Raw genomic sequence first — 18,102 nt, 5'->3', positions numbered from 1 at the left:
CTTGTGAGGGAACAGCTCAGTCTTTGTGCCCATTCAGCCACCACCAAGAAGGGCACCTACTGGATATTAACCAAACAATCTGAATCAGAGTGGCACTACTGGTATACTTCACAAAAACCAGTGAAACCAGTCAAGGATGAAAGGAATTGGATGTCCTAGGGATGACAGGTTTCAAAGGGAAAGGATGTCACATCATGCAACCCAATCAATACGAAGTAAAAACTGATTTACCAAGGAAAGCCAAAATTTTCCAGGTGCTGAATAAAAGCCACAGAGGATGGGACTGGGCTCCTCTGGTATGTAGACAGGTGGCAATGGCTCCTCTTCAGCTTCTTCCTCTTTAGTTTCTTCTACCTCGATTCCCAGCTCCTTTTGCTGCTTTATCCATTCAAGCCTTGCCTTCTCCTTCTCTTCCTTTTCTTTCTCTCTCCGAGCAATCTCATCTTTCAGCTATTACAACAAGCAGAGAAACACCAAGACATGAAACCAAGGCACTCCACACATCACTGACTGAAGGAGTCTCATACATGAAATCCAAGGTGGTCCTGGCATTATACATACAAAATATCTACAGAAATCTCCTGTCAACTTAGCAGAGATCAACCAGACTTCATGGGACTCGCCAGTGAAATTCCCCCCTTTCCCTCCTCTGAAGTATCTACTCTTGCTCCTTTGAAACAGAAATAATTTTGAATGACAAGTAGATTTCAACATTTCTTCAGAGAGATTATTCCAAATCTTCACCACTATGCTTACTCCTGCAGAAATCCTAAGTCTTGTCCCCTGCCTGCCCTGGAGAAAGAAAAGAACTGGAAAGCTGAACTCGAATAAATTCTAGTGCATGATTGGTATGGAGCAAAACAGAGAATCTGTAATTGACTTAACTTCTGAACAATGAAGGAAAGATTTATCAAACCTTCAAAATTCTCTTCCATCCAAGCCTACTATAGCATAAACAAATACCAAACATTCTCTGAAACAATAGCTTCCTAAGAAGATATTAGATAGCTGAACCAGCAAGCCCTTAAATATTATCAGCTGATCTTTGTCTAATATACCTTTCAAAAAATCTCCTGTTCTAGAGATAGGAATAATAAAAATTACTTTTTTTTATCACCACCCTTACTGGGAGAAATCTTTCCTTGCATTAGAACATCCTTTTTGTAACTTATTAATTATTTATCTAATTCCAAAGTAAAAAGAGAGCCATTAATATTCTTTCTCTCTGTAGAAACATTTTTTATTTTTAGTGATTGTTTCTCAACATTATTCTTCTAATTTGACTAAAAAACAAAAAGAAAACCAACCAAAAAACAAACAAACAAGAAAACTAACAAAACTCAATACATATTATTTTAATCTTTCCTTTCTCATGCATGCTTTGTGATCATTCTTATAGGTATTGCTGTGAAAAAGCATCTAGAGATCTTGCTCCTGCATGCTGACTTCCTCCAAATTATAACACAAAATGATGCTTTGCCTGACCTTCAGTAATATAGGAGCAGTTAACAGAGAAGGCAGAGAAATCACAGGTTAAGAACAGAACGAGAGAGGCTGTTGCATTGTAGTGGATTGAGTATGGAACTGAGAGTCTGCTCACTGGAGTTCTCCTTCTGAGTCTAACATCAGCTTGTTTTTTAGTTTCACAAAACTAACTGTAGCTGTGACTTGACATAACTCTATTCCTTTGGCCCCACACAATCTTTTTAAATACTAAGTACCATTCAGAAATTAAATGCACACCTTTAAACGTAAAAGATTTTTTAAAAGCCAGAAACACTGCTAAAAAAAAAGAGAGATGTTTCATATTTGCTTCAAGGTTACTACCTGGCAGTTTAATAACTGTTGAAAGAAATTTCCTATAGGGTGAATATCAGCCACAAGAAACAGCGCTTTTTGTCAAAATTACCAAAATTAAAATATTTTGAGAACTAATGCACTACCTTTCCCTTTCTCTAATGCTGTCTTCTAATTATAATCAAAATTCACATCATGCTTTCAGTGTCATGTAGGTTTGAATAAACCAAAAACAACTTGTAATTTCAAGCCACAAATGGCTTTCACCTTCCACTCCTTTTCAAGGAGCTTAGCAAAAACCCTGTGATGACATACAGGGACTAGAAACTCTTCTGTGTAGTTTGGTCACCTGGCACAATGAAGAAGATGAAATTCTGCCACGGGAGAGTTTTTTACCTTGATTTGGGATTTAACACTATAAAAATGGAAGTACTGTGTTGGCAGGTCTACTATGTGATAGGTGGTCGCTGTATACAGCTTCCCATGGTGAGGGGCAGGAACCTGGACAGCAAAGCCATTCTCACAAAGGATGAGCAGCGTGCTCTTGTCCTGTACAAAAACACAAAGAATGGGGCAGATGTATAAATGGAATCGAGACAAACGGGAGGAAGAGTTGGTTAGGCAGATGCATAGGCATAAAGCCAAACTCCAGCCACACTTACCGTGCTCTTATTTCTATGTACACTTTTAAATGGACATCAGAAGTCAGTGAGCTTCTTTTATGCTAGGCAAAGCTAAGGAATTGAGGAAATACTTGCTGTGACCAAACCTGACACTGCTTAGCTTGAAAGCAGTATGATGATCTTTTGGAAATTTGGTTAAATTAAAAGATGGATTTGACCCATGACGTAGTAGGTTTTTGGTTGATAATTTCATATTTCCATACTAATAAATCCTTTATATCATCAAAACTTGGCTCAAAGTCTTGCCAAATGCTACTTACCTTACAGTTTGTTTTTTGTTGGCACCTCACAAGTCCTTTAAAATGGGAAGTTAGGAAGAATAGGTGAGGTGAAGGTAATAATTTTTCAGTGTTTTGAGTTTTTAAAAGAAAGTCTGTATTTAGTTTCAATTTTCATAAGCTAACTGGAGAAAAGAGAGAGAGGCTTATTTTATCCGACCTATCATTAAAAATGTGCAAAGAGGACATTTTAGAGTTGCTATGGAAACCCAACTAGGAATTATATGGTTCCTGTGTCCATAGGATCTCAGTTTAAAAATGCATTCATTAAATGTAATGTATTTAATAACCAGTGCTTCTTTAAAACAAACAAAAAAAAAAGAAGAGGTGTGACACTCAGATGCTGGCACTGTGTTAAGCAGATGTTCTTATCTAGCAATGGAGGCCAGATACAGGTAGAGAAACTTACTCAGGCAGAATCTAACACCCAAGACACAACAGGTGCTTTTTTTAGTAAGGAGAAGTACCTTGTCTTTAAGGAAAGGACTCAAAATGCAACTGTCAGATCAAGATCTGTTGTTTCTGCAGTAAGATAGAATTCATACCAACAAGACTTATTTTGCCAGCTTTTAGAAGTGGAAATAACCACACTTTGCCACTATGCACCTGCAAAATGTATCTTGCTAGAATTTTAAAATAATTATTAGTCTCTCCTCTAAATAAGGTTACTGGACCAAATAAAATTTCAAATGTTATCCTAACCCTAGAACACTTTTAAATATTAGCAAAAACCTACATTGGTGTGTCCTGACACATTTCAAACACAGAATGTGAATTTCAAGATCCAAAATCTTTCTTAATGTCAAAAAGCTTTTCAAAAGCCTGTTTTAATAGGGGCAAGAGTCACAGACAGTAATGCCAAATAACTTTTTGACAAAAAGAATCAGTTCTTCCAAAAGCTAAGGAATAAGATTGTTTCCTCATGTCAAGGGCTCAAAAAGCATACCAAAACCTTGTAGTTTGCATTATCCAAAACCCAAAATATGTCCATAGTGACTGAACCAGAGATTTCACTATACAGAACCTTCTGTCATGCTGAAGCAGCATGAAGAACAAAGGAGCAAAACATTATTTGTATTGTCTATAGAGGACATGACTAGAGTTGTGGATCTTCATCTATTTTGATTGGAAATTCTTTTTAAAATTATATGTTAACACTGCTGGGAAGGAAAGAAAACAAATATGTGTGACTCACATGAGAAGGTGGAGACCACTGTAATGCCTGTACAGGCCCAGGGACACAGATGAATCCAATAGGCCTGTATTCATTCTTAACAGCAAAAAAGAAAACTGTTTTGTCTTTACTCTGAGGAAAAACAAACAAACAAGCAAAGATGATGACTGAATCACAGCTGACCAAAAATTCAAAAGACTGTAAGTACTTTATGACATAGGCACACACTTCCATTCTTTTGTGTTTAAACAGGGGAGATTTAGGACTGGATTTCCATGATGATTACTGGGAGGAAATAAAAACCCTGCCCACACTATTCCAAGAAACATGTTGCACCCATATCTCTTAATGGCCTCCTTTGGCATCACCTGCAATGTGCATTCTGCCCATTGCCCCAAGAGCTCCTTTAAATATCAGGCTCAGGCCTGATTTTTCAGATAAGGCAGCACAAGCTGATTTCCCCAGATAACAAGAAGTTCAAAAACTGGCACACAATATGATTCATTTTACCTTAAATCCTACACTAAATTAAATGCATGGGAATTCAGCTTAAGAAACGTGTAACTGCAAATGCAAACTGATCATGGCTAAGGACAAGCTTTTAAAAAGAGACACCACATTAACTGGAAACCATCTCAAAGACCACCAGGCATAATGACTGACTGACCCTGTGGCAAGGCCAAGCAGTGCTGGGTAGCAGCTGGATTGCTGCCAATGCGGTGTACCAACGGACTTGCTTTTACTAATTCCGAGATCCTAGTAAACTAATTCCTGAACCAAATGAACCAAATCCATTTTCAAAGGGAATTACAGAATTCACACTAAACAGTCCAGTAATTCACAAAATTAATTGTGTGAATTGCATGGTTGCTTTCCTTCAGAAAAACAGGTGTGAGTGCAAACAGATCCTTCTCCCTGCACAGAGAACTACAGCAAGCAATCAATAGCAGCAACAGAAGTAAAACTGCATTTTCAGTAAACAAATTTGTACCTTATCTCCTTTTAAATGCTCTACATTTGTGGCTTAATAAAACCAACCAAACTGCATGATACATACCCCTGTGGCAAACACATATCCCTTTGGTTCATATGCCAGGGCTGTGACTGCAGCAGCATGAGGTTTGAAAACTTGTTTCAGATTTATCTCTGCAATCTCATTGGCCTGTCCTTCATGACCGGGCAGCAGTGTGGGATCATAAACTTCAATCATGCGGACAACACCATCTTCAAACCCCACAGCAATTAGACCTCCCTCAGGACTTACCTTTAAGTGAAACAAAGAAAAAAAAAATCACAGCGTACATCTGAGAGCTTTGAAGAATAATCCATATTATGCTCTGTTGTTCACCTTTAAACTCACCTTATGTGGAAGTGTTGCTAAAGCACAAAGAATATTGCATACATAGGAAATGTCATTTATCATCTCTAATATGATATCACAAAGGAAGAGAGAGGACTGGGGCCTATTTTCGGGTTGGATTGTGTTTTAGTTTTTTTTAGTGATAATATGTCACTGAAACTGAAGAAATGTGGTTGTAATGTCAGAGGAAGAGGTAATTCATACTGACATAAAGATATATCAGTAGCTTCTTAAGCAAAAGACCTGAAACTCAAACCAAAGTATTATGTTTCCCTGAATATAATATGGGGCACCAAACGTAAGTATGATTTTTTAAGAGGTCAGGGAACAGGCTTGGGTCTGGCTGAGTCCATAGAAAGTACAGCAGTCAATAGGGAATGCCACTTGAGATGGAAAGGAGGAGGAGTCCTTACTGTAAATCCTGTAGGTAAGCCAATTGCTAACAATTAAGAGAGGCTTGAACTGTGATAAAGCTTAGCAGAGACAGGCCTGTGTTTTAGCTGGATATAGCTGGACTTGTGGATTTAGTTGGTATTTTGGCATACGTGGTAATGTTTTGAAGGCGATTATGAGCTGACGTGTCACTATTCACTTATCTAACAAAGACACTGCTAGCTTGCCTATGAGGAGATTATGGTATACAGATGCTTCAAAGTATGTTGGACTAAGTTTTCTTAGATTAAGAGCAGAGATTTTAAAATACATTTGCACTTTTTAAATTGTGACCAAGTACCTAATGCAATTTTAAATGCAGCTGGATAGACTAAGTGCCTTTTGTTTTTCAGATTGTGTCAAGTAATAAATTTCATAAAACTGAACTGAGTCAGTTTTGTGATGCTGTACAATTTATTGTGGCAGACATCTTGCCTCATGAAGGTACAGGTAACCACTTAACAGCATCTCTGAAAGCCTGCATGGCCAGAATTACATTTTTATAAAATAATAACTTTTATAAAATGAAGGCACTCTCCCAGTGGAACCCTCACTTTGAACATTCAAGTAATTATTTGCCTCCTAAATTTGCTTGTTATTAATCCACCAGGCTGCTATGTTTTCTCAAGAACATGACTAGACACTACTTTAATTAAAATTAGCAAATATGCCTACAAGTGATAGACTTCACATTCCACAAATGATCAGTTCTGGCAACAGTTTTTAATGATTTATCTCCAAATGTTTGTGATTTGTCTGGACTGTCATTTCAAAATGTGTTAACTAACTTATGTTAATTGACATTTGCTCTGTGTGGGTTAAATAGAAGCTGTTAGTCTAAAAACTCAGACTACTTCCCATACTGCACACAGAAATCTGATTTTAAAATTTTAGGAAGGCACAAAGTAGGATACATGAAAACCCATAGTAAAGTTAAACTGTTCCCATACTGTATACAAACATACTACCCCACAAACTTATCTATCCTGCTACAGTGAATTTCACCATGGCCTAACAAGTGAGCTCTAATGTCTTGTTTGCTGAGCAGCTTCCTGGATGCTGGCAGGCTCATAGGCTCCTTGATGAATTTTTGCTTAAGAGGCTAGGAAACACTCACAATAGCCGGTGCCCATGCCAGCGCTGTTCCTCCCTGTTTAAACTTGATTAAGCTCAGTTGGCTGTTGCTGCTGAAATCATAGATGCGCACTGTCCCTGTGTGGAAAGGAGACAGTAAGAATTTATTTCTTGCAATGTCACTTACATGTTAGGATTTATGGAGAAATGTCTATTTATTTGAATTAAAATCTGGATTAAATGTATGTTTTCTCTTTTGAGTAACAAAATGTCGGCATGAAAGATGACTGATGGTTACAGAGCACCATAGCTAACATGGTGCTCATGAACAAAATACATGATTTCTTCACTCTTCAACTTATACAGAACAAAGAGTTTTTGAGGCTGAGGGTTGTAATAAGAAGTCCCAGGCTGACAATCTACATGTAATTTTCAAGCGAGCACAGAATTGTGGCATACTCTACGGAAAATCTGTACTGACAAAATAGGAAAAGATGATAGGCTACTATTTAGAACTGCCTAGGGAAGAAAACATAGGAGATTGTCCACAAAAGATCCGATTTCATTAGAGGGAAAATAACCAGATTCATAGGCACACATACTGATTGCATAAAATTCCCTTCCAACTAGCATTTATGTGAAACGTAGTTTGCTCAACTGGTAGGAGTTAGTCCTCAGGCTAGAAGAATATCTGCATTGCATAATGCAGACGAATTACAAGACAGTACTGACAAGAATTTAATTAAAAGACCTTGTAATGTTTTCTGAACAGTGTAAACGACATTGTTAGTGTTCTGGCCAGTAGTTCTTCTTTCAAAGCACAATAAAGCTAACATTGAGAGGCCTAAACAGCAACATCTATACAAGTTAAGTGAATATGTCTGTAATTGCTTGTTATCTGTTCATGAGAGCATAATAGGTATTGCATTTTCTAAGAAAGGCACAAACATTAATATTTGCAATGGCTTACACAATGCTGCAGGTGCATGTAATTCCTTACAAGATAAAAATCCCAAAACTTATTGAACCCCAGCATTGAATACAAGTACTGTTACTCAAACCAGATGTCTCACCTTTCCAGCCATTCCTTCAGAACAAACAATTCATGAAATTTCTCATTAAAAACTTCCATTGCTACAATCCCAGGTTTTTAGGATGAAGGAGTCTTAAAGTATTGTTTCAAAACATTCATGGTTTGCCTTAACTATTAAAGAACTGATCCCAGGAATAACAATTGGATGTACAGTGACTTTGCAATAGCAAAAGCACAAAAACCAAACACAGTAGCTCCAAACCAAGCATCATTGCCCTTCAAAACCAATAATGGCAGTGGCATGAGAGGAAAGGAACAGTGCACTCACGGTCAAGAGCTGTGGTGGCCATCAGGCATGTAAAGGGAGAGACACCGATGGCCTCAATCCCCCCAGAGTGGAAGGTACACACACGCTCTGGGTCATGGCTCTGCGGTGCAAAACAGAAGAGAAATTATGCTGCATTTTACACTTGTGCTCACCAGTCTGAGCTTATGCTGCCTGGGAAATAATTTAATCATCCAAGACATTACAGACTTTGCAACTTTTTTTTTTTTACATTAAATACAATTAGTTTGTATAGTATGTGTATTTTATTTACCGTAAAATTCTTGGAACATATTTTACTTTTCACATTAGAATTCTATTCCCCACAAGGGATTGTTCCTATTAACTTTATTATGTTCCAGAGCAAAAATTAAATATCACTTTTTCACCTCTGTCATCTATCTCTCCATGAAAAACATCTCCAGCAGTAACACTAGTTACTAGTAGGATAAAACCCTTCAAATGTGTTTCATCTTCTTCTTATTTTTTTCTAGTTCTTTCTGTCATTTAAAGACTACAGTAAGGATTAGTTCTAACACCTGTCTATAGAGAAAATAGCAACACTCCTTGAACTCATTTCTTGCATCCATGCAGCTTTCATTACCAGTTTACAGAATTAAACTCCTTTAAAGTAACTTGAATTTGACAGCTGAAATTTCAGGAATCAAAAATCAAATTCCTCTTTACCATCCTGCACAATCATTACAATCAATTATGTTTGAAAACTTTAGGAAATAAAGTATCTGTTCCAATGCTACAAGTTTCCACCATACAACTTCACAAAACACCAATTTCATTCCCGATGGAACCATTATAGTTACAGGATGTCATAGGACATGGTTCCTATTGCAAATGAACTGAAGAAATCAGAAGAAATAAAAAACAAAATTACCATATTTGAAAAAGTCAAATCCAGCTTCCATATTGATCCACTTGTATCCTGAAGAAAAAAACACATTAATTGAATATTTTCAGACTCAATTTGGAAATAAAAGTGCACATGGTGACTTTTTAAAAGTCCTTAATGATTATCACTGTGAAACAAAAATTACTAAATGCAATTATGTTGGTCTTAAGAATCCCATTAATCACTTTAAAGTAATAGAACTTGACAATACCTTTTGGCATTCTCCTATTCTTATGCCAGAGTCTCACACATTACTATACACTAAAAACACAGCACAGCATAACGTAACATAATTCAATTGGAAGGGACCTGTAAGGATCATCTCATCCAATTGCCTGATCACTTCAGGCCTGACCAAAATTTAAACTATATTATTAAAGTCCTCTATATATGCCTCTTAAACATTGACAGGCTTGGAACTTAAAAAACCTCTCTAGGAAGCCTGTTTTCTGTGTTTAAAAAAAAAAAAAAACAAAAAACAAACAACAACAACAAAAAAAACTGTCGGTAGGTAGATAAGAAGATTATTTCCTATATATCTAGAAGACTGAATTCTACTAAAAAGAAACACTCTGATTTGTAATAGACTCCTACTATTACTTACCAGCATGCTCCTCTTTTTGTGTTTCTCCACAGAGATGCATGTACCTGAGTGTGTCTTACCTGAGCCAACCAGAAGGACTGTCCCTGGTCATGAATTTTTGTAATGAAATTCAGGCTGACGTTCTTGCCAAGCCAAAGTTCATTCATAGGCTCCATCTCCACTAACCCTGTGTCATCCACAGGATCAGCAGTATCTACTATCTCAAAGTTCCACATCTTCATGGCATTTGAAGCATTAAAAAAGAAAAAAAAAAAAAAAAGCTTTTTTTATAAGACCCGTGGTTTTCATACACAATAAAGATGGAAAATCAAAATTTTAAGAAATCAAAATCACTGCTTTGAACATAACTAGAAGAGTGACTGGAGCTTCAATTCAGCCCTGACACTAGCAGAGCTGTACATTGCAACTTCAGAACTACGCAGAATAAATGGTATCTGTGGGCACTCAGCATGGCTCATACTGAGGCAGCACAAAGTTATGGGAAGTCTAACCCTTCCATGTTCGGCTCTGTACTATAAGGACACCACATCAGTTAGCACGCTTATAATCAAGTGAATTTTCCTAAGGGAAAACACCAACCTATAAAATACAACAACAACAGTGTTTGTAACCCTCCACTGTCTATAGGTCAGTATACCATTGATTATGCTGGCCATTCCACACATCAGCAGAAGACATATCATGTTCTCCCTTAAAGAGCAGGGAAATAAGATTGCAAAATTCTTGATCATTGACAGATGAGATCAGAAAGTGGTGTGATGCATAAGGAAAACATTTTGACCTTAATTTATAGAATTATTTGTTAACTTCAGGATGCTTTTTCTTTAATTTTCTGCCATTTTAGGACATGTATCTTTGAGATGCTAGTTAATTACTGTGTTATTTTAACATTAATAATCTGAGCTTTTAAACATGCAGAAAATTAATCTCAAATATTCCTGTAGCTTGTTTTTTATCTTTTAGATAACACCACATGTTAATAGGCCTGGAAGTTATACAATGTTAGAATGTAGTCAGGAACAAAGCTGTTAGAAAACCACTGAAGATTGTTTTGATTTACTAAAGCAAAAGCTGATTTATTTATTACTATTAAACAAGGAAAACTGCATGCCATGCTATCCAGTTCAAACACATATACTGTGGAGATGTGCTCTTATTTTCTTCGTTATACCAAATAATTTTCAGAAATAAACTATCCTGCAAAAATCTGGTAAAGGAAATACATAATACTTACCTGCTGACCATACATGTGCACACCTAAAGGCAGAGCAAAAGAAAAACTCACCCGAATGACACCATCTTTTCCAACAGAGTAAAGGTCTCCTTCATCAAAAATTAACTGGCTGATAGGGCCCTCATGACAAGGCTTGCGTCCAACTTGACAGAGCTCTACTTTAATGAGGCCACCTTCCCAAAGCAGCAAATTGCCCCACTCAGTTCCTGAGACAACCTTCAATGCAAATGAAGATAAGTATGTAAGCACCTGGATGTAATTGTGCAGAAGCAGGCAAGAACCCAATCAACATTTGTGGCTTCCTTCCATGAAAGCATCAAAGCAGTGGCAAAGTACAGACATTTGCAAGAGAAGATGTAAAGAGCGAGGAGGTTCAACTTTTTAGCAATGTGACGTAATTTGCATGCACTGAAATTGGTGAAGATTGGGACCAACAGTCTCTTTGTATTTCTGTACACTAATGTTTTCACATTAGAAGACACTCTGCCCTAAGCCAACCCAGATCTTTTTTCTGGGAATTACAATACTAACTATTTTCCAATTATTACGAAGCAAGACTGGGATTTTGGGCAAATTGATGGCAATATTTTCTTCTCAGAACAGTGCATCACAGGCCTGATTAAAAACATTTTTAAGCAAATAGTAACTCTCTAACTTACAAAGCAGACTTTATATCAAAGCCTAAAAGGGCACATAATATTTTTGCATTTGGCCACTTTTTCTCACTTACCTTCCCATCAGGCAGCTCCACAAAACCTATAATGTCAGACACTGCTGTTTTCCCAAACCTGCCCAAAGCTCCTTGCAACTTGAGACCAGTTAATGTGAGAGCCATCTTCCAGAACCTGAGTACAGAAAAAAACACCCCCCACTGATACAAGATTTCCTAAACACTGTTCAACCGCTCTCAGACATTGCAGTACTCTTACCAGGCATGCCTTGCTCATGTATTACTCCTTTTTGCAGGAGAACTTGGGGTTGTTTTTTTGAAAATGACATAAAGCTTTACATCTACACAAACATTTCCCTATCCCACTCCTATGAAAAGCTAGGAAAAGGCATAAGCAGAATGAAGATTAAACTACTATTAAAAATTAAGAAGTGTAAAATCCACATCTACATCTTTCCGGCTCATACACATACTTAGGAATATCTATTTTATCTTTGCTGTGGGGTGTATAATGCTCAGTTTTGTAAACCCAAGGCACTAAGGACTTCATTAAATGTCATCCAAGTCCTCTTGTGGAATTAAACTCTACTATAAAATCTCACTGAGGCAAAGGCTTTATCCTAAATGTTAGTGTCTCCTGTGTGTGCAGGAGACATTACTTTTAAGATGACTGTTGGAAACTGTAATTTGAGTCCACATTTGGGTGAAAGGTCATGTTTATCATGTAATAAAATCTATATCAGAGGTTATTTGTAGTATTTCAGCTCAAAAGAAAGTTTATAAGAGCTTTTGTTTAGTCAGATTTCTAAACTACACTTGTTCTGTGTCTAAATAAACCATTTGCTATTTCAGACCCACCTTCCAACCAAATTATAAAGCAAATCTCAGATTTTTATCTGATTTCCCCATTAAAATACAAAGAAACTTAAGATGCATTATCATTTTAAAGATATCATTTTTATTACAACAGAATCTCACTCATAGCATAAGATTCTGTTGTGTTAACATTTGAGTACTGGCTAAGCACAGAACACAGGAAGAAAGTTTAAAGTCGTTGGGTGTTTGACCCTGTTTTATAAAAGAAGCCATGAACTAAGCAGGGAGGAGAATGTATGGAAACATATTTTGTAGGCTTTTGGTGTGATCAGAGGGTTTCTGATCTATGACTTGGCAACCAGCTCCAATGGCTGCCCAAGGAACAGATCTCAAAAATCAAAGACAGAAAGCCCAGAAGGCACAAAAGGTAAATATGGTAAATATCCTATGTTACCAGCTAGAAGACATACATACATTAAGAATTTTTCATTACTTCCCAGTGCTTGTTGAAATTTGAAGAATGGAGCCAGAGGCACTGACATTTAACATCAAGCATCATCCTATTTGGACAGCAAAGATATTGAAAGACTTGTTTGACTGGCTGAAGAATTTGAAAATCCTAATTTTTGTAATTGTAAGGGCCAGGTAAAATAGCATTCCTCATTGGTATGATTGCTAATGATACATTCTTGTTAATCATCTACTATGTATTATGACTGCAGAGGTGTTATGTATTAATCCTAAACAGCAAACCTACTTGATGTGTCCTAATCCACCTGTAGTCAGATGCTCTTCATTCTCAGCAGAAAACATGACCTTGTAAACATCCTGGGCAAAAGCTTTTGACCTCAACAGAGTCTCCTCTTGTGTCCAGTCCCAGATGGTCAACATGTAGTCAGGGCTGCTCCCAACACTGGCCAGCAAAGAGCCAGTACGGTTGAAATCACCAAAAACATAAGCTACCTCTGTTCCACCTAAAGAAATGTACAAGACCCAAAACACATGCACAGGAAAGAGGTAGAAACAACACAAAAATCTACTCAGAAGGAGCTCAACATTCACTAAAATTATTTTTTTATTCAATAGGTAATGGCTTTAGGTTGGCTATCTCTATCAAATAGAAGTTTCTTCCCATGCAATAAAAACTTGAAACCAATGTTTTCTATTTTTGCTGTGAAGGACCAGAAGATTCTATTTCCTTCTAAACTAAAAATGATCCACTACTCCATCTGCTGGGATCTTTAAACACTAGTCCATCTGTATGAAACAAAAATAGAATGTTTTACACTACCTTTCAGTATTCTGTAGGGCCTCACCAAAGGATATGTGTAGATGACAATGTTTGGCTTCTTTCCTTTTTCTCCTACTGCAAAGTACTCCTTACTAGGGTGTGCCTTGAAAAAGCAGAAGTCTTGTTGCATGCTGTAATAACACCTTTGTCTTTATCCTGATAGTTACTGAGTTATTGTATTCACCCACTCATTAGTCAAAACATACTGCCATAAATACTAGATTGCATTTTTCTGTGTGTTTATTCTGAACAACTGTCAATCTATTGCTCAATATCAGAGTGAAGCCACTATGCACACAACATGGTATATCCCACATATACTGTGGAATCATCACAAATGGTAAAACAATCTACTTTGTGATGCATCCTTTTACGATTCCTACCTCACTCAACCCCCTAGCTAATCTTTCCATAGCAGCATTTGTGTCAGCAGCCATCTACTTCAGCAGACAGCTGCAGAAGAGCTATCCTGAATGACACTACTCTGAAGGTCTAAATATGTACACTGATTCCCCAGAAAAGGCTGCTTATGATGAAGCAGGACTACCAGTCTGAAGCTGAAAGCCTGGCTCATGCGCAATAAAACAGAGATAGCAGAGCTTTCACATGGTAAGGTACTTCAGAGACAGAACTTGATACTTCAAGCTTTTGATAAGTTTATTAGAGTGAAACCAGATACTTTTTCTCTTTATTTGTCTGGGAGCTTGATTTTCTAAATTTTAATTGCAAGTAGGACTCTATATTAGTATCAGTTTTGATTAGGACCAATGAAGTGTTGAAAAAATAAAAGAATTGCTATGAGTCAAAAGATTTAAATAAGAATGTAAAAATAATCCCAGCTGGACTTGTCAGTCCTTTTAGGTAGCTGAGCCTGGGACTAAGGTGTGCAGATACTTGTTCTCTGCCAATTATATAGATGGGATGAGAAGCCCATGCTGCATGATCCACACATTCCTTTAATCAATACCATATACTTTCTAATGTATATTAAAGTGCAACTGTAGAAGTCTCCCATACCTGGCAACCACAACCAAGCAAACATTTTCTCCCTAGGAAGTGACTAAAGTTTTTAAACAAGAAACAAAAGCCATACTGTGATAAACCCAATGCCACCGCCACAGCTGCTCCGGACGTGTTTCTGATGCTTAGTACTCAGGTTCTGGAGGATCACCTGGTTGCCTGCTACATAACCTACAGTATCTCTATCCATTACCATCAGGTTTACAGGTCTGGTACAGTCATATCCAAAAGAATGTCTGGGAACCGTCCAATAAGGAAAAGATTAGACACTGGTTTTCTAGACAGTTTACTAAGTGGATAGAAATGCTTTAACTGAAACTGAAATGGGAATACTGAAACTAGTGACTAAGCCTGATGGCAGGAGATAATTTTCTTCAGTATACAGTGAGAGTAAAATATATCTTGACTCTATAACTGAAAGGAAGGCACAAGTAAAGGCTTTCTGAAGTTCATAGCCCATCTTTTCACCTCCACTGTGGGTACACCTCTTGCTTCTGATCATTTGGGGCTGTAAGGAATTCATATTTTATCTGTGTTCAAATGAAATGTAAAAGATGTGCATCAGATTACCAGGAACCGTTATACAAAGATCAAGCAAGTTTTCAAACTCACTTCTTGTTTACAGGCAGATGTAAAAAAGGGAATAGCAGTCTTCAATAGCAACTGAACTGTGTCTGCAGAGAAAACCACCAGCATAAACAAAAAGTCACACATCATATCCTACCCTACTTGACCATACCTACCCAAGAGCTTATTGTAGCTCTTAACTGATGGGCACCACTTCCATCATTCTATGAGTTTAGATCTCCCGAGCACCAGAATACAAATCTACCTGGTTCTTTCCCCACTTCTCCTTTATGAGGTATACAGGAGCTCTTCTGCTCTCCCCTCAGCTTCCTGGGGAACACCAGCGTGGCTACAGAGAAAGGGAGAGTTTTGCAGAGTGTATTCTTATGCCAGTCTTGTGCCTGCTCACATTAGCTTCTCCATGATCTAGTTCTACAGGAGTACTTATGACAGGAAGCACTATGCCCAGTAAGAAATCTTTATGAGGTCAAGACAATACTTAAGATTAAATTCACTCAGGACCATAACTGGCCAGGATTTTTACCTGTGTCTCAACCAAAGGTATCCCACTAATGCCACATAGGCTACTCTAAATTTGACCAATACAATTTTGAGAAGGTATATTAAATATCATTAGCTTTGAATTCACTCAAGCTCAACAGAAAGGATACTTAAAAACAAGAAGGTCGGTGGATATCTCAGTGTCATTAGTGACATATGGTCCTGAATATACATCTTCATACGTGTAGAAGAAGTTTTCATTTATTTTCTTTTTTACCTCCGCAGGACTTTTTTCTGGTTTTGAAGATATTTGAGTATTATCTTGTTTGTCCAATTTGGCTTCTGCACCTCAGAAGTGAGAACATAACAGAAATTCATATTCACCATATGTTTTGGGTTAGTTGCTGATATTTGCACCTGACCATAAAAAGGGAAGGAGTCACAACTCTTTACCCCCTTTGATAAAGCAATCAATACTTCATAGCTCAAAACAAGGGTTCCATGTCTTAGCAACTACTTGTCCTGGAACACTGCAACAAACACTCCCTCAGGCTTTTAAAAACTTTACTGTAAATATTCAAAACTGAAGGATTTAAACAAAAAAAAATTTGTTTGAAAAATACTGATTTTAAAATTTTAATACTTACTAAAGCAGTTCAGTTGAGGTTTGTTTGATATTTAGGTCTCCACTTTAGAAACCAAACAAATTTTAAAGTGTCTGTTTTCCGTAGCTATTGAATGCACATTGTTTTGTTACACAAAACAAGTATTAAAACCACTTATAATGGACCACCAGAAGACACCCCTGTCCTCAAGAAAGCAAACTGCCAATGTGTGACCCAGTGTAGCTCCTCACTGGATTGCAATGCACAATTACTGTCAACTTGACTTCCAACTAGTCATAAGCACTTGCTAAAAGAAGTCTCCAGTTGGTTATCTCAGGTTAAATCTATTTTGTAAGCACTGCATACTATCCTGACTGTTTTCTCTTCTGGGTGGGCCATGAGAAACAAGCAAAGGGGGCAGAAATCAGCCAGGCAAGGAGCAAAGTTAAGCCAACTGACAGGGAGCAGAAATACTCAATCACTGTAAATGAATACAGTCTGAGGTTGTTAGGCTGTTCCTAATAATAACTGTAAAAACAATGAAAACTAGAACATACAGGGGGTTTTATGTTTGTACCACCATCTCCTCAGTGAACACCCATCCTCAGCAATGCTCTCAATGTCCAATTCCACTTGCTCCCCTTCTTCCTCCTGTTCCTCTGCAGTTGGTGATTCACTTGAAACACTAGTTTTGTTTTCTTTTGCAAAGTATAATTGGTATCACTCTCTTAGGTATGAATTCCTTTGACTAATTTGCTCATACATGCCATATTAAATAAATATTTAGTTCTGTAGTAGTAAAAGAACCTCCTCTGTCCAACAACAGACTTCCTGATGCTTAGCACTAAGTGTCAGGAGAAGTTTACTTCCAAAAACCAGTAATTTAAAACTTTGGGCAAGGAAAGAAACAAACCTCCTATAACAGAAAAAAGGTGTAAGAGGAAGATCAAACAAATGCCAAAAGTAATGCAGCAATGCATCAAAAAATCCTTCCAAAGTGGATTTGTTATTCTTGCTACCTGGATCTAGTGTGTTAGATGACATGCAGGACAATTCAAATAGACACTGGACAGCCATTTCAAGATGAAAAATATGTTAAAAAGAAAAATACTGGCCTCTGACTGAAAGAGTCTGGTGGACTTAAAAACCTGATTTCAGTATTAGCTACAGAGACAGGTCTAAGCAGCAAAAATTTTCAGGGAAGGGACTTTGAGAGCTGAGGCACAGCAGAGGCACATGGCTTGGTCCAGACCATCACTATGACTAGAGTGAAAATAAAATTTGGAAACACCAAGAGCAGGAACTGGAGTTGAAGTAAGAAAGGGGTGGTGGAAGAATGGTGGAAGAAACCAGAAGTTACTGTAAGTTCAGTACAGAAATCAGGACATAACAGGGAAATGCTCACCACTGGGTTCTGCCTCTGCATCTTGTGCTGGTTCCTGTTCCATTGGAAAAGGTGGATGTTCTCTCTCCCTGGCAGTGGTAAAGACAAACCTTTAGTATTGTTGCTTTTATTTGCCATTTAGACCATTCTCATTTCCTCTCAAATGCTTTGAGATTCCCAAAGATGCTCTTTGTCTTCTGCCTGTACATAAATATGGATAACCTAAAGATATGTCCTACTTAGTAGAGTGAATTCATTGGCTGAGGTTTTAGGACTCCAGGATCTGAATAAATTGCTGCAGCAAGACTTTCATCTAAACACTGTGTAATGGTGGGAACTGACATGAT

General features: G+C 37.4%; 1 protein-coding gene across 1 annotated transcript in view; it reads right to left on the bottom strand.

Annotated features, from left to right (window-relative positions):
• Positions 1-18,102, bottom strand: part of CFAP44 (cilia and flagella associated protein 44) — a 41,203-nt gene that overhangs the window by 19,020 nt on the left and 4,081 nt on the right. The window contains exons 2-16 of the mRNA XM_058045456.1: positions 17,777-17,844; positions 15,937-16,114; positions 14,772-14,934; positions 13,679-13,781; positions 13,145-13,361; positions 11,632-11,746; positions 10,953-11,117; positions 9,727-9,882; positions 9,049-9,096; positions 8,160-8,259; positions 6,842-6,936; positions 4,990-5,196; positions 3,954-4,064; positions 2,194-2,346; positions 232-450 (exon numbers count right to left, since the gene is read on the bottom strand). Of these exons, the coding sequence (XP_057901439.1) occupies positions 232-450; positions 2,194-2,346; positions 3,954-4,064; positions 4,990-5,196; positions 6,842-6,936; positions 8,160-8,259; positions 9,049-9,096; positions 9,727-9,882; positions 10,953-11,117; positions 11,632-11,746; positions 13,145-13,361; positions 13,679-13,781; positions 14,772-14,934; positions 15,937-16,114; positions 17,777-17,819 (2,073 nt within the window). The 5' untranslated portion in view covers positions 17,820-17,844. The remainder of the gene's footprint in view (positions 1-231; positions 451-2,193; positions 2,347-3,953; positions 4,065-4,989; positions 5,197-6,841; positions 6,937-8,159; positions 8,260-9,048; positions 9,097-9,726; positions 9,883-10,952; positions 11,118-11,631; positions 11,747-13,144; positions 13,362-13,678; positions 13,782-14,771; positions 14,935-15,936; positions 16,115-17,776; positions 17,845-18,102) is intronic.

This window comes from Melospiza georgiana, chromosome 2 (genome assembly GCF_028018845.1).
Source record: "Melospiza georgiana isolate bMelGeo1 chromosome 2, bMelGeo1.pri, whole genome shotgun sequence".
Taxonomy (NCBI): domain Eukaryota; kingdom Metazoa; phylum Chordata; class Aves; order Passeriformes; family Passerellidae; genus Melospiza; species Melospiza georgiana.
Note: the sequence above shows the minus strand (reverse complement) of the source record. Positions and strands in the feature narration are given on the sequence as shown.